General features: G+C 48.7%; 1 protein-coding gene and 1 long non-coding RNA gene across 2 annotated transcripts; one reads left to right on the top strand and one right to left on the bottom strand.

Moving 5' to 3' along the window:
• The first annotated feature begins 365 nt into the window (after positions 1–365).
• DMRT3 (doublesex and mab-3 related transcription factor 3) lies at positions 366–15,861 on the top strand. Its single transcript, XM_042964937.1, has 2 exons — positions 366–969; positions 14,127–15,861. Exons 1-2 carry the CDS (start codon positions 504–506, stop codon positions 15,092–15,094), a joined length of 1,434 nt encoding a protein of 477 aa, XP_042820871.1. The 5' UTR covers positions 366–503; the 3' UTR covers positions 15,095–15,861.
• LOC122233207 lies at positions 11,328–14,543 on the bottom strand. Its single transcript, XR_006210714.1, has 3 exons — positions 14,456–14,543; positions 13,218–13,510; positions 11,328–11,891 (listed from the first exon to the last, which is right to left on the bottom strand). It is a non-coding gene; the product is annotated as an uncharacterized LOC122233207 (long non-coding RNA).
• Positions 15,862–16,815: the final 954 nt, after the last annotated feature.

Here is a 16,815-nt window from a genome sequence, read left to right as displayed (position 1 = left end):
CGGGAAGGAAAGAGGAAGGCGTGGGGTGGGGTGGGGAGTGGGGAGTGCAAGGAGATCGGGACCCTAGGGGTGGGGGTGACAGTGGGAGGGAGGAGGAGTGGAGGGGGGAGGGCGGCGGAGGAGGTGCTGGGGCCGCCCGGCGCGCGCGGGAGCTGCAGACGAGCTGGCTCAGACCTTAACCAGAGCTCTCGCCGGCTCTTTGCAGCCGCCGCAACGCCTCTGCGAGGAAGGACGTGCCAGCCGAAGCAGCCTCTGGCAGAGCGACGCGACGCGCGTGGGATTGCGGAGCACCGGAGGGAGGCTGAGGGTGCGGGCGTCGCGGGATCCTTGAAGACGGCCGCTGCACCTCCCGCCATCCCGGAGCGCACGCGGCCGCCGGGGCTGCGGGACCGAGGACCGCGCCGCCCGGAGGCCGCCCGAGAGCGGGCCTCTCTGCCCCGCCGTCCAGCGCCCCCTGGCCCGCTGCCGCCGCCAGCCCGCCTGCTCTTCCTGGAGTCCGGGACATGAACGGCTACGGCTCCCCCTACCTGTACATGGGCGGCCCGGTGTCGCAGCCGCCGCGGGCGCCCCTGCAGCGCACGCCCAAGTGCGCGCGTTGCCGCAACCACGGCGTGCTGTCCTGGCTCAAGGGCCACAAGCGCTACTGCCGCTTCAAGGACTGCACCTGTGAGAAGTGCATCCTCATCATCGAGCGGCAGCGGGTCATGGCAGCGCAGGTGGCGCTGCGCAGGCAGCAGGCCAACGAGAGCCTCGAGAGCCTCATCCCGGACTCCCTGCGCGCCCTGCCGGGACCTCCGCCGCCGGGGGACTCCGCCGCCGCCCCGCAGCCGCCGCCGACCTCGCAGCCTTCTCAGGCGCCGCCGCCGCCGCCGCCGCCGCGCCCCGCAGCCGAGTTGGCTGCGGCCGCCGCGCTGCGCTGGGCCGCCGAGTCCCAGCCCGGGGCGTTGCAGGCGCCCCTCGCCAAGCCAGGTACGAGCGTCTTGCGGTGCGGGAGCCGGGCGCGGCGCGTGGGCGAAAACTTGGGAGCGGCCGCCGCGGTTTGGCCCGGGAGGCCCCGAGGCAGGGGTTCGGGCCTTCCCTTCAAAGTCCCGCCAAGCCGGTTCACACTCTCCCGGCGCGGGCTGGTTTTCAGTCCGGACCCGGAGCAGGTAGAGCACAGGCGCGGCGCCGGCGAGCCAAACGGCGGGACCGTGCATGGGGCTTGCCAAATACCTTCCCCAGGTAAAAAGGGGGACGTGGCTGCTTCAGCCGGTAAATAAAGAGCTCGAAACAGGACCAAATTAAAACCCACGCGGGCACACACCCCATCGCGTGGCCCGGCTTTTCTGGCTGCGGGCTTAGGGAGCCTTGTCTTTGGAGGTTGGAACAGGTAGGTGCAGGTGACTAGTCTAGGCCAGGGCTTGGCTGAGTCCGAGCTGGGCTTGCTCCTCGGACTCAAGGGATTGGAGCGGACCCGAAGCCTTTCCAGTAGCGCACGGTGGCTTCCAGCTTCTTGCAATTTGTTGAAGAAGCCTCATTTACAAGCCTAGTTAAAAAGAGCCGGAAACGTTCCCGAATTCGTAGAGGGGACCCAGAGTCTGGCGCACCCAGCTTTTGCAGAGCTGCTCAAATCCTTTAAACGCTGTTCCCCGGCCGCCCTCATCTGTGTCTCAGAACCTGACCTCCAATGGAGAAGGATGCCTCTGCCCAGCCCTTTCCCAGGTTCTGGGCCCCATGCTGCTAAGCCACGGATTTGGAGCAAAGGCTCTGTCACCTCCCCTTTCCTCTCTTGGGTGCTGTAGAGAGGATGGGTCTACCAGTGTCCCGGAGGTGGTCATACGCCCCCACCCCACCTCCCCACTTCCGTTTCCTTCCTCCAGGCCTCAGTTGAGTGTCTTTGCTCCTGGGGAGTCTCTAGCTTGCTGTCCTGCCCAGCCCAAGTGCCGCTTTGATTTTAGGCTCTTAGATTTGAGTGGACGTGTGTTTGACGTTTCCCTTGGACTGGGACTGGGGCAAATATATACAGGAAAAAAGCCCATCTTCCTAGGAAGGGGAGTAGGGGCTGTGCTGGACTTGGGAGAGGGAAGGCCCTGGAAGTCCCAGCACCCTCCTGTAGGGAGAACTGATAGAGCTTATGACCACCCCACCGCCAAAAAAGACATTACCCCTGGCTTCTGGAGAGATGCTTTCAGGACCACTGGACTGCTCGGTGCAGCTGGGAAAATACAGACTCACTCATTTTGGGGTGGGTTGGTAGGCAGCCTGGATGGCCCAGTTCGGCTGTCCCCGTTGCTCAGTTATGATGTGCAGGCCTGAAGCTCTGAGAACATGTTATGTGAAGAGTAAGACTGGGCGTTTTCTGAACAGAGGACAGTTTGCTGAACGTGGGTTTTGTGGACATTTAATCCAAAGTAGGTTGGGTATACGCCTGTCTCGGAGTAATGAGCCCCCCCCCCCCCCGCCCCTACTCGCTTTTGTCCCACCCGATCTCTTTGTATTTATAGATTTACCACAGAGGAAGAGGAGGTAGGGAGAAAGAAGATCCTTTTTGCTTTTCTCCTTTAAGTTAGGACAAGTTAGTAACTAGAAGAGCTTTGTCTGGGTTCTAGAAGCTGATCCATGACACTGACTCTGCTTAGCCTTTCCGTTTCCAGTTTCCCGGTCTTCATCTCCCCAGCACCAGAGCAGGAGTTGGAGTTTCTGGGGAGGGGGTAGTAGCATTTTGCAGGGGCCATCTGCCCGACGGCACCCCAAGGGCATTGGCTTCTGGAGTCTTTGTCCAGGAGATTCTTTCACATCCTGTGCTCTTCAAACCATCCCTTGGGATAGCCAAAGTTCAGGGTCTCTGAAGAGTCCCCAAACCAAAACAGCCAGGGCGGGAGGGGGAGGGAGAGCCAGCCGGAAGGGGGGAAGGAGGGCGGGGTAGCAGCTGTGGCAGTGTGCTGTGGGGGAATAAAAGAGGGAGACAGATTTCAACTGGACAAACCAGACTTGGTGCTCTCTCTCTTACTTCATACCAATTATTCCGGGATAGCCTGAGCCTTCCAAGTTGAAAACAAATAATTGAAAAGGAGACTAGGATTTACCACAAGGAGAGGTCAGAGTGATGGCGCAGGGGCGGGGGGCGGGGGGGGGGGTGTTGGTGAGCCATCAGGGACCAAAAGCTCAGTTTCCAGCTGGTCACATCACATACCTTGCAAGTTCATTTATACAACTTTTGTTCTCTTCTTTCAATTGGTTCAACCCCATAATTCCGTTCTTAAAAAAAAAAAAAAAAAGCCAACCACCAATCCAGTGGTGGGAGGAGGCAGGAAAAGAACAGATAATTATTTCCCATTAGGAAGTCTTGCACACAAGTGGGTCAGTTCTATGCAGTGCTTTTTGTGGAGAAAGGCTCTTTGGGGTTTAAGTTAGGGAAAACTGTCTAGATGTGATTGCTCTGGCTGTCTGTATTATACCTTTTTGCAATTATTCTTGTACTGTGTTTGTATGTAACATGCCATGAGCATTGAGAAGCACATCCGATACTCCTGTACGAGTAGCTCACTACGGTTTAGAGAGGTAGGTGAAGGTCTGTTGGAATAGTACATCCACGTGTCCACACGGACAAGAAGTTCACAGACCATTAGGAATGTAAATATCTGCTGACACATTACCGAGATTTGTTTCTTTGTGCTACCGGTGTCAAAAACGCGCTTCGTTTTGCAAAGGGCCTCTTTGGTACACAGCTATGGAGACATACGTTTTTTTGTTGTTGTTGGATACAAACACAGGTGCACAAACTCAGGAATCTTTTTCCCTCTCCAGAAATCCTTGAGAAAAGCGCTGGCCTGAGAGAGAGAAGGGTACCTTTGCTGGGCACCCATTGGAGAAAACACACCCTGTTAGGGGAGTGACAGGTTAACCCCCAGACTCGGTTTTGTTGCTCGAAGAAATCTTTCCCAAAATCCTGCATCAAATTCTTAGGAGGAATAGGGGTTATTTTATCTAACGGTGTATTTCATGGAGCATTCCTTTCAGTGTGGTGGTGGTTTTAAGGAGACGTTTCATACCCTAATGTTATTAATTCTAGTTACGGATTCAAGCATTCTTTTTTCCTCCCTTGCTGCTTGATTATCGTCTGTGGCTGGTCTGATATTATTAGATTTTGACTGAGCCCCAAATTCGAATTCAGGCTTCTTTATACCATTGACTCGCTTATTTTCCTAAGTTCCCTCCTCACTCTCTCCCCTCCCCCCATGAAAATATCATGGGAAGTGTGAACATCTTTCAGCTCTTAGTGTGTCTGAGTCAGCAGCTTCAACCAGCCAAGCCAGCCTTTCAGGACGTGGGCTCAAGAGCTGAGGAAAGTTAAGGGTCACAACCAAGGTGAGGAGCTAAAGTTACATTCCTGTGTTCTCATCCCTCCCCCCCCCCACCCCCGGCTTTCCTCTGGGAGTGTGTCCTCGGTCTCCTCCCCACTGTGCAAGGAAAGACCTGTAGTTATAGATTCTTCCTACATTTATCTACAAAATAAATATGCACACAAGTTCTTTAAAATGTTCTTAAAGGAAAAAGAAAGAAACAGAAAGCCAGCTTATTTGGTTAGGAATAGAAGAACAGAATCATATAGGAAAGTAGGAGCTCCTTTCCTGGGTGTTTCTCCTGAAAAGGAGCAAAGAGACTTACAGGGAAAGAAGTAAGGAGATTTTGGAAAACTGCCTTTATTTAATTTTACCTCCTGCGGGGCACCTCCTAGCAACTTAATGCAGGCTCTGTGCTTTTCTGCTCCAGCTTGGTTGGGTCCTGTCCAGTGCTTCCTAATTTTTAATTTGACTTTAATTTTTTTTTTTTTTTTAAGAGACAGAGGCACCTGCAAGTATGATTGTTACTGGATCACTGGTCTAGGCCAGAATGGGAAACCCTGGTGAATACAGGCTAGAAGCAAACGAAAAAAGCGGGGAAGACTTCAAAGTCATTCATGAAGTGTACCTATGAATTTTTTAAAACGGGGGTCTGGTTATTTAAGAAGGCCAGATTTGAGGCGAGGAACGCGGCTCGCACGCAAGTTGCACTCAAACACAGAAACTAACCCAATGCAGAGGAAGGATTGGTCCTGTACCAGTGGCCTCTTCCAAGCCCTTACTCCGGGGCCGGTTTAGGGGGTGCGAAGCGGGGGCTGTGCACGCTGCCCCGGGAGCGCCGCAAGTGCGGGCGGTGGCCCTGGGCCGCGGTCCGGGACTCGGGGAGCCCGCGGCGGCGCCCGGGGCTGGGGCTTTCCCCTCCGAGGGCGGCGGTGCGGGAAGGCTAGGGAAGGCGTTTGCGCGGCGGCACTGGGCCGCCGTCCCCTTGCACCCGGTCCCGGGGAGACAGCGGGCGGCGGGTCGGGCGCCGCGGTCGGCTCCCTCCCCGCTCGCTCCCGGGCCGGCGCGCTGCAGGGTGGAGAAGCCGGCGGCCCCTCTGCGCCCTCCCCGCTGCCTCCCGAGCTCCGGTGGGGTGTCAGAGGTAGCACAAAAATGTGCAAATAGGCAAACAAACAAAAAAATAACATGTCAAATATCGCATGGGGCATATTTCGACTAAAAAACCCTTGGTTATTCATCTGAAGTTCACATTTAACGGGGCGACCTGCATGTCTGGCGGCCCCAGGTCGAGGCCGAACCCACCCAATCACCCCGCAGGGCGCCACTCCGGGTGGGGGTCGCTCCTGCGCGTCCAGCAGCTTCTTTCTCTCCTCGGGGCCCCGAGTGTCCGTCTTGTGGCGCTGAGGACAGGGTTGGCAGGAAAAACGCGTCTGGGAGCGGCAGGTCCGCTGCCGCCCGGGAACGATCCCCCCCCCCCCACCCCAACACACTCCTCCGGGTTATAAATCTGGCCGATAGCCGCGCTCTCGACTTACACAACCAACTTTTCTTTTCCCTGATGGATGAACTCCCGGGTTTAAAAGATTACAGTAATCACAGGAGGACAGTGTAAATCGAATCTGATAGCAATAACTTTCGGGGAAGGTCAGGCTCAAGTGAAATGTTACCAAGCAACAGGCATTTTGTTTGCAAAATACAATCAAAGAGCATTGATGAGAAATTCTTTGCTGCAGCCAGTCAGCACTTTCTGCTAACAGCTTTACAGAGAGAAAGTGAGTAAATCTTCATAAATCCACGTCCCTGGAGGACTTGGAGCCCCTTTCTGGAACTGTTGCACTTCTTCCTGGGAGGGAGGAGCTCAGCAAAAATCTGTTTGCCTCCTCCCTGCCTCCCTTTCTCCTCCCTTCCCCTCTTCCTCCCCTCTGGCTTTCCTCCTTTCTTTGGCTTTTTAACTTGTTCTGGCTTCTCAGGTCCCTGGATCTTCTTGTCTGGGGAGGAGATGAGGCAGTGGGCGGGGCACTGGGGTATGGACTGGGGACTGGGGACTGGGGAATGGGGTGGGGGGGGGCTCAAGGCAGAGATCAAGGCCTGAGCAGTAACAGCTGGTGGTCACAGGTCCATCTACCGCCTGAGTACTGCAGACTCGGGTTCTCCAAGGAAACTAAGGGGAGCCGAAAACAAAACTATGTGTAGTTTTTTTTCCATTTTATTTTATAATTAAATAGCTATAAAAATAAGCACAGTCAAGTGCTGAGTAACAGTATTATGGAAAACTGAACATTCAGAAGGTCAGTTCTTTACTGAATCTCTAATCTCTCTCTCTCTCTCTCTCTCTCTCTCTCTCTCTCTCTCTTTTTATTGCAATGACTAGGCAGATATACATTGTACAAAGCGGGGATTGGTATTCTGCCCCCCCCCCCACCGTTTATTACTTTTAGTTTATTACTTTTATTAGTTCAGGGATGAGTATTTGTTGCAAGCTTTGTCTCTTCAGGTGAATGTCTACAACAATGTGAACCCCGTGGATACAGCACAGTCTGCCCAGCTACCGGCCTTTTAGTTATTTGCTGCATTTCAGTGTAAGATGTGACCAACCGCATAGGTGACGGAAATTTTTACAGAAGATGAATCAGTAAACTGTAAGCCTCTCAGTGGCCGAGAGGCAAGGTTTTGATCAGCTCTATATAATCTTCCCTAATACAGTGCCTGGGAACATAGTAAGAGACTTAAGGTTTTTGTTAGATGTATGAATGAGTAGACAGCTACATTAAAAAAATGCTGATTAATCTTTTTTTTTGAGAGAGAAAGAGAATCCCAAGTAGGCTCCTCCCTGTCAGGCCAGAGCCCTACGTAGGGCTCAGGGCTCGAACTCACAAAACATGAGATCATGACCTGAGCCACCCAGGCGCCCCACTGGCCGTATTTTTATAAGTACCAAATAAACAGGTAGATTTACAGGTAATTTTCCTCCTTCTTGAAAAGTGTTCCTGAGTCAACAAAGTTCGAAACTAAATTTTTGCAAGACATACAAAGTCCACTGTTGCAAGCCTTATTTCCTTAAGTTCTGCCCAATGTTCCCCCAAATATTGATCCCAAGGAACCATCCTGATTCCTTCACACATTAGTAAGCTAGTGTTGTTAATGAATTTTAAAAAGCGAAGCATGACTGTCTATACTTTTCACAGGATCCATACCACCCCCCCCCCCACACACACACAAGAAAAGGAATGATTTTCCACCTACATTCATTCCCTGCTATACTTTAGATTTTCACCCATTCAGTTTTTCATTTTTGTTTTTTTATGATGCAGCACTTCTAGTGTGAGATAAAAATAACAGAAAATGTAAAAAAGTATGTTGGGCATTCTGATTGGGCATTGGTCTCTTCCAGAAGCCCTGTCCAGCCTAGGTTCCTTCCTTTTCTGTCATTGCTGTTAAGACTGGTGTGCTTGGAAAATGACCCTTCAGGGAACAATTAGTTACAGGTGTGTCCCCCCTCCCCCAAGCTCAAGTCGACAGAACATGGGGTACAATTCATGTTTCAAAATGTATGACATAATTTCAAAAGAAAAAAAAAAGTCCGGTGACTTTTGCACTAGGAAACATCCCTCTCTATGCCAATGTTTTTGTGTTTTCATTCAAGATCTATTTTTGTTTTTGTAGCTATAATTGGATAGAATGGATAAAGCCACCACCTTAGAGTCTGAAAGAGTCTCTCTCTATTTTTATGTGTATTGAGCAGAATGTTTATTTCCCGTACATGGTAGACTTCCCCAAATATTTGAAATGAATACCTAGGGTTTTTTTCTTTAAACACGTAACTACATTTTCATATTTAAAAAGTCCTCTAAAGACTTTTTGCAAACTGTAGTTTTAGATTGGAAGTCAATTTTGTGTGACTATTCAGTTTCTCTCCCTAGTTATAGTCTGTAGCAAAAGAAAAAAAAAAGTCTTGGAGCTATCTTAAGGTTTATGTATTTTTTGAAGTTGGTAGCATTATCACGGATGGAAAAAATTTCCTTCTGAATTGAATATCTACTTCTTTTAAATACTTAAAGCTTAGTGAATGGTTTAGTTGAGGGGTGGTTAGGACTAATTCTTTTTTTTTTTTTTTTTTTTTTTACTGTTTATTTATTGTTGAGAGAGAGACAGAGCATGAGCAGGGGAAGGGCAGAAAGAGAGGGAGACACAGAATACTAAGCAGGCTCCAGGCTCTGAGCTGTTAGCACAGAGCCTGAAGCAGGGCTGGAACTCACAAGTTGTGAGATCATGACCTGAGCCGATGTCAGACGCTCAACTGACTGAGCCACCCAGGCGCCCCTAGGACTAATTCTGTATCATGAAAAATATGACATGGAAGAATGAATAGAAAGATTTTTAAAATACTTGGATGTTTAAGCATTAGAAACAGCAGATTGTAGGGTACCAGGGTGGCTCAGTCCTTTAAGCCTCCGACCTCAGCTCAGGTCATGATCTCATGGCTTGTGGGTTCGAGCCCCACATCAGGGTCTGTGCTGACAGCTCAGAGCCTGGAGCCTGCTATTGATTCTGGGTCTCCCTCTCTTTCTGTCCCTCACTTGCTCATTCTCTGTCTCTTTCTCAACAATAAATAAACATTTTTAAAAAATTAAAAAAAAAAACAGATTGTATCACTTTCAATAGGTAATTTGGAATATCAGATGAAATTGATTTCTTTCTCCTTTTTGAAGACAAGGTTTGGCTTTGTGTACCCCTATTACTAGGGGTAGACATGTTATCAGTTGGAGTATATTCTTACTCTCCATGTTCTAGGAATGAGGGTGTCAGTTTCAAAAAGAAAGAGGGTAGAGTGTTTGGGGACGATTTCCCTTTCCATTCCGTTGGTTAGCAGTGTCACATTTCCATATCTAGAAAGGCCTTTGTGTTTTAAGCCAACAAGAACATTTTGCAAAGTTCGTTTAGGGAAAAAAAAAAACCTAGAGATGTAAAGAAACACCTGTTATTAAGTTGTACTTTATCACGGGCCGCAAAACTCACCCTCTATAATTACTTGTGGAAGTCTGTATTTATAGAGTAATTTACAGTACATCTGGGTAATTTACAATATATCTAGGTTAGGGACAACAGTACAACCAATTCCAGATACCACAGTGCCACAGGAGTGCAGGGACGCTCCATTCTGCCCTTGAGAAGTTACTGCTGGGTGAACAGAAGTGCCACAAAGTGAGAGCCTAGTCTTCCCTTGTCCACTTTTGAAACCCCAAGAGCCTTGGCTGTTGATAGGAATTCTGCTCATGCAATACTCAGGTGCATGAAGGCCATAGATGTGTCCCACACCTTGTTTCCTTCAATGGCTTCTGTCTTCCCTTTGAACAGGATATGAACAGTGCTGAGCCCAGTTAGTTGGAATGCCTTGAATTTGTAGACTTGATCCCTGTGACATCCTGTTAGCTTTTTATTTTTTGACCACTGGGCCGTAGCCTGGGCACTGAGCTGGGGAGGCTGACCGCCCAGAAACCTGAGAAGAGTGTGTGGATGAATCAGCACAATCCCCCTCCCCGGCTGAGAAGGAACAGGAAGCAAGCACAGGCTGCTGGGGGCATGTCACCATAGCAGGGGGACAGGGTGGCACAAGAAAATAAAGGAAGGGACTGTTGCAGTCTGGAGGTTCACAGTTGGTGAACGAGCTGGCACCCGTATAAGATGCTATTGTGGCCTCTTCTGCAGGACAGGAAAATAGTTACAAAACTGGCATTTTGCGTTGTCAGATTTATAGTCCTGTCATCCAGTATCCAGTAGATTGGGGGGAAAAATACGTTTTCACAACGGCAGATAGGTCAGATGAGCCAGAACATCCTTCTCTAGCTCTCCTGTGACTGAACTTCGGCTCCTTGACTCACTTTCTTCTGGAGCCTGACGTGTTCTGTGCAGCACTGAATTTGGTGGTAGACCTCAAGACATTTTCCACAAATATTTTCAGCATTTGCAACTTATCCAGCATGGGAAAAATGATCTTTTTAAAAAAAAATTTTTTTTAAAGTAAATTCTACCCTCAACGTGGGGCTTGAACACACTACCTAGAGATCAAGAGTCACATGCTTTGTGGACTGAGCCAGACAGATGTCCTGAGAAAAATTGTCGTTTAAAAGAATACGCTTGGGGCACCTGGGTGGCTCAGTCGGTTAAGCGTCCAACTTCCGTTCAAGTCACGATCTCGTAGTTCGTGGGTTCGAGCCCCACATCGGGCTCTGTGCTGACAGCTCAGAGCCTGGAGCCTGCTTTGGATTCTGTGTCTCCCTCTCTGTCTGCCCTGCCCCTGCTAGTGCTCTGTCTCTGTCTCTCAAAGGTGAATAAATGTTAAAAAAATTTTTGTTTAAATCTCACCATCTCCTATACTGCTCTGATACTGTGTGTCCCATTCTTTCTCTTTTCTTATTGTGGTAAAACACACATAATGTGAGATTTAACTCTTTTAACCTTTTTTAGGGTTACAATGTAGTGACATTAAGTGCATTCATAATGTTGTGCAACCACACTAGTGTCCATTTCCAGAACTTTTTCATCATCTGAAATTGAAACCCTGTACCTATTAAACCATATGTCCCCATTTCCTCTTTTCCCTCTGGCCCTGGTAACGATTATTCTACTTTCTTTAAAAATTTTTTTAAACGTTTATTTATTTTTGAGACAGAGAGAGACAGAACATGAAGCGGGGAGGGTCAGAGAGAGAGGGAGACACAGAATCCGAAGCAGGCTCCAGGCTCTGAGCTGTCAGCACAGATCCCGACGCGGGACTTGAACTCACAGACCGCGAGATCATGACCTGAGCCGAAGTCAGACGCTTAACCGACTGAGCCACCCAGGCGCCCCTAAAATTTTTGCTTTAATGTTTGTATATTTTTTGAGAAAGAGAGACAGAGCGAGAGCAACGAAGGGACAGAGACAGAGGGAGACCCAGAATCCAAAGCAGGCTCCAGGCTCTGAGCTGTCAGCACAGAGCCCCACAGGGGGCTTGAACTCAGGAGCCATCAGATCGTGACTTGAACGCAAGTTGGATGCTCAGATCACGACCTGAGCCAAACGCGGATGCTTAACCAAGTGAGTCACCCAGCTGCTCCCATTCTACTTTTTATCTCTGAATTTGTCTATTCCAGGTACCTCGTATAAATGGAACCATAGAATATGTGTCCTTTTGTGACGGGCTTATTTCACTTAGTATATTTTCAAGGCTCATCCCCACAGTAGCATGTGTTAGAATTACATTTTGAGACTGAATAATACTGCATTGTACGTATGCACCACATTTTATTTATCTATTCGTCCTTCCGTGGACATTTGGGCTCCTTCCACCTTTGGGCTATGGCAGATAATGCTACTGTGAATGTTTGTGTACAGTAAGTATCATATTTGATACTAAGCAAGTTCTGTCTGGCTGTGTTTGCTTTTCTTCCTGCACATGCCTTTTATCTGCTCAGCTAGATCGTAAGTTCCTCCAGTCAGGGACAAATCTTATACTTCCTGGTATTTTTCACTCCCTTTTTTCTATGTCCCTCGGCGTCTTGCATATTACAGGGATACAAATACTCGATGCTGATAATGATAGGTAAGGAAAGCTAAAGTTAAATTCAAAAACCCTGCTTAGAGGCATATAGTATTTAAAACATTATTTAATATTTACCTGGGGAGTGTATTTGACTTGTTTTCCTAAGCTCCACGGGGCAGGGGCCAAACTCCAATTGTGTGTTCAGTTCAGTGCAGAGCTGACATACTGTCCCTGTCCACTCATTTTCAAGGGTTTAATAATAGAGTTAACTGCCAAAAGGCATGCATGGGGTCATGAGTCAGGAAAGTTGACATAGGTCTCTCTGATTAGAATCTCCAGAAGCTTTTTTGTCCTTGTTTTTCTCTTTAGATCAAGAACAAATACCACATTAACTCAGGAGAGGACATGTGGATCCCCTGTCCTGGGGAATTGCGAGAGGGAATATGTCAAATTCCTCTTGCAAAGATAGGTCTTCTGCACCTCCCCCCACCCCCCCAACCCGAGCTGTGCTCGAAAGCAGAGCTGGCATAATATATGTGGGCTGCAGATGATCCCCACATACAAACCTCACATTTTGTCTTAGAAAAAGCAGTAGTTTACTTGAAATGCAAATTGGGGATAAGTGAATTTGTACCAGATCAGTCATAGGACTGAAAGTTGTACCGATACAGTTTAAGCACATTTTAAAAGGTGCTCATTTATGCTTGGCGCATAGTTATTGCTCTGTTGAAGAACTCACTTTCTAGTTTTCCATTATGCTTGAAGTAAATCCCATATTAGAAGAATGTTCATAAATGGGCCTTTGTTTAAGGCTTTTAAAATAAACAACAACAAATAGAAGGAGATAGATTTTTTTGACAGGGCTGTGATGAAATTTCACCGGCTGGCATTCTAAAGATAATCAGGTGTGCCCACAGAGAAAATGACAAGGAAGCTATTCAGGCAGGCCGTAGAAAACACAGGCAAACCGATTGTTTACAACCTGACAACTGGGTCATTAATAATTTTCATCTTTAGATCAGTTGCACTGGCTTTGAGTAGAGACAGTCAGTAAATGCTTTCAAAAGGATAAAAATCTACTTGCATATAGCGTGCTAATAAAGAATATGTTCTTTTATTATAGAGGCCTGTTGGCATGTCCAAAGCAAGCAAACCAGTCTTACCTACTCCTTTCTGCCTGCGTAGAAATCCTAGCCCTTTTGGGGGGTAATATCTTAAGTCAAAATGTTAAAATTGCACCTGGTTTAAGTTCACAGCCAATCTCTGCTTTACCCAGGAAACTCCCCCCCACCCCTTTTAATATAATTCAAGAAGGTATCTTCAAATCCTTTCCATGAACCTTACTAATAAAACAGTTGGTGAAACATTTTTACCTCTTGCACTCTGTGGTCCTGGAGTTATGGGTGCACTGTTTCATTGATGGGTCATGACCCCTGTGCAGTTTGACAAAGCTCTCCAGCCATTTCCTTCTTTCCGTCATGCAACCTGCCTCGCTGTCCAGAATTCACAGCTGGTTTTGCCTTGTCTCTACTGCCCGTCTGTCAGTCCCTCCAGTGGCTTTTAAAGAAAGATTTCAATGTATCGTGGCTCCTTTCTTTCACTTTGGAAATGGTAACCTGATGAAATATACGACCGGTTCACAAGACACATGTACCACAAAGTCTGCCTGTGGGAAATGGATTGAAAATATTAAAATTCCCTTCTATGGATATAGGGGTCATGTACCAGCCGATGATGTCAGTAGATGACACCAGCCACCTCATTTGCAGAAAAGTAGCCAGAAGACAAACCCAACCTCATTTTCCTATTCTTCCCTGTGCTGTTTTTATCCCTAGAACTACAGAGCGTCCCTATTTAGATGGTTACTGCTATGACAGCTGCATCTTTAACGGTTATAGGGATCACATCACTGTTCTGTGTTTAGGGCAAGGCTTCTCTGCACATTCTTAGTCTGAGAAATCACTCCAATTTCTAGATTTTTATTTAGTCTTCCCTCCCCTCCATTTGCCAATGAGGTGGTTTGGATTTTTCTTAAAAGGCTTTCTGCACAGGAGTGTCTGGCTGGCTCAGTCATAGAGCATGTGACTCTTGATCTCAAGGTCATGAGTTCAAGCCTTTTTTTAGGAAGCAAGCAAGCAAGCAGGCAGGCAGGCTTTAAGTGTGTTAGCAAACACCGAGCCGAGCCGTGGTTCCCTTCCAAAATGCGTGTGTGGGGCTCTCTCCAATTGCTCCTCTCCATGCACACCAGCAAAGGATTAACTTAGCTGTTCTCTGCTTTTCAGATCTGACTGAAGAACGACTGGGGGACAGCAGCTCGGCTGATAACACAGAGACCTTCAGCGACAAAGACGCCGACCAGAGGAGCTCCCCGGACGTGGCCAAAAGTAAGGGCTGCTTCACCCCCGAGAGCCCCGAGATCGTGTCGGTGGACGAAGGCAGCTACGCGGTCCAGAAAAACGGCGGGAACCCGGAGAGCCGCCCCGACAGCCCCAAATACCACGCGGAGCAGAACCACCTGCTGATCGAGGGCCCCTCGGGGACCGTGTCCCTGCCCTTCAGCCTGAAAGCCAACAGACCGCCCCTGGAAGTGTTAAAAAAAATATTCCCCAACCAGAAGCCGACGGTGCTGGAGCTGATCCTGAAGGGCTGCGGGGGCGACCTGGTGAGCGCCGTGGAGGTCCTTCTGTCCAGCCGCTCGTCCGTCTCCGCGGCGGCAGACAGAACTGCGGCCGAGCCCGAGGGGCTGGTGCTGCCCTCCAACGGCCACATCTTCGAACACAGCCTGAGCTCCTACCCCATCTCCTCGTCCAAGTGGTCCGTGGGCTCGGCCTTCAGGGTCCCGGACACGCTGAGGTTTTCCGCCGACTCCAGTAACGTTGTCCCCAACCCCTTGGCGGTCCCCCTGCAGCACCCCTTCCCCCAGCCGCCCCGCTACCCGCTGATGCTGAGGAACACCTTGGCGAGGAACCAGTCCAGCCCCTTTTTGCCCAACGACGTCACCCTGTGGAACACGATGACGCTGCAGCAGCAGTACCAGCTGAGGTCCCAGTACGTGGGCCCCTTCCCCACTAACTCAGCCGGCGTCTTCCGGAGCTCGCCTGTCCTCCCCGCGCGCGCCCCCGAGGACCCCCGCATCTCCATCCCCGACGACGGCTGTCCGATCGTGGCCAAGCAGTCCATCTACACCGAGGACGACTACGACGAGCGGTCCGACTCCTCGGACTCCAGGATACTCAACACATCCTCTTAAAGGGCTTACCTGCCGGGTGGGGACCAGGTGACGTTTTCTGTGCATCTGCCCCTCCCCCACACCCCCCTCCCCCTCGCGAGGAGAGGTCACGACCTGTGTATACCCCCCTTTCCTTCTGTTTCACAAAGTGACTGTGCTTGATTCTATACCTTGGCAATAATAAAAAAAAACCACACATAACTTATTTAATTTCTTGCACTTCATTGGAAAATGCCAAATAGCTCTACTCTGTGGCTTTAGTGCTGAATGTGTATTGTAAAAGAGAGTCTGATGCTAAGAATAGTCTTGGGAAAAGCCGGGTCCACTGGAAGATGTTATTTGGGGATGTAAGGCTGAAGGTCAGCCTCGTTCCTCAACTCAACCCGGAATGTCCGATAAAATAGTATACTTGAATGCAGTTTTGTGAAAGAGGGTTCCTCAGGATATGTAAAGCCTAAAGGAAATGGTTTAGTTGCAAATGGACTCGGAACAGGGACCTTATATTCTTATGCTAAAAATCCTTCTTGCATATTTGAGAGAGACTGCACTTGAGAATAGAGTGAACTGCTCACATGCTTATTTAAGCTTGGACGGTTTTCAGAGACAAACTCCATTAAGAATTAATTCTTTTCACATGGCTGAATTGAAACATGCGTCATGTCGATGTAAACCCAAATCACAGCTGTGAACTGCATGAAATGTATTGTGAAATGAACACAAGATAAAGCTTTGTCAGGTTATTGTAGCATGCTGAGGGCTCTAGAAAAAAAAATAAACTAAGGAGATGATCTTCGTTTATGTCATTTCTACTGGTGGAAAGAGGATCTGGAAAGATAGAAACTGGATGTAAAAGCCACTTGATAGCACACGGATCAGGAATCAAGGTATCAGTGAAAGGGGGCACTCCTCGAGAAATATGGAGAATTTGTTGCTTAAGAATAGAGTTAAATTCAGCCCCTCCATCCATTCTTTGAATTCTTCAACTGATACTTGGCGAGAGCCTATTTTGTGTAAGAGAACGCTTTCTGTATGCAATTGTCCAACTTACCTGTCCACGAGTCCAAGATAAACAGGGATTATAATGGAGGATCCCATTCAAGAATAAGGTAACAATGAGTGGCGCCTGGGTGGCTCAGTCGGTTGGGCGTACGACTTCGGCTCAGGTCATGTTCTCACGGTCCGTGGGTTCGAGCCCCACGTCCGGCTCTGTGCTGACAGCTCAGAGCCTGGAGCTTGCTTCTGATTCTGTGTCTCCCTCTCTCTGGCCCTCCCCTGCTCATGCTCCGTCTCACTCTCTCAAAAATAAATAAACATTAAAAAAAAAATTTTTTTTAAAAGAATAAAGTAACAAACAATCTACCGTGTGGGGAATAAGTAAAGTACTCAGCCCTGGACCTGATGTAGAGAAAGCACTCGATAAGTGGGAGCTATTATTACTACTGTTAATTAAGCTTGGTAGACTTTGCATTCTTGCTCAGGGGTTTTAAAAAGTGAGTTTTCCAACAATACTATCTGGTGGTGCCCACACAGATCACTTCTCTTGCTGTGTCCATTCTTCAAAGATAGTGAAAGCAAAGACGGCTGTTTAAGTCAGAAAATACACTTAGGAAGGTGGAAGAGAAAGTAAGCAAATAAAAGCCTCTACATGACAAGGATGCAGAAAGAGCTCCCAATGCCAGAATAGGTCTGGAAGGGAGAGTGCTAATCCTCTTGGCCTGGGGGATAGGAGCTAATATCAGCTG

The sequence above is a fragment of the Panthera tigris genome, chromosome D4 (assembly GCF_018350195.1).
Source record: "Panthera tigris isolate Pti1 chromosome D4, P.tigris_Pti1_mat1.1, whole genome shotgun sequence".
NCBI lineage: Eukaryota > Metazoa > Chordata > Mammalia > Carnivora > Felidae > Panthera > Panthera tigris.
This window is presented reverse-complemented; position numbering and strand designations above follow the sequence as displayed.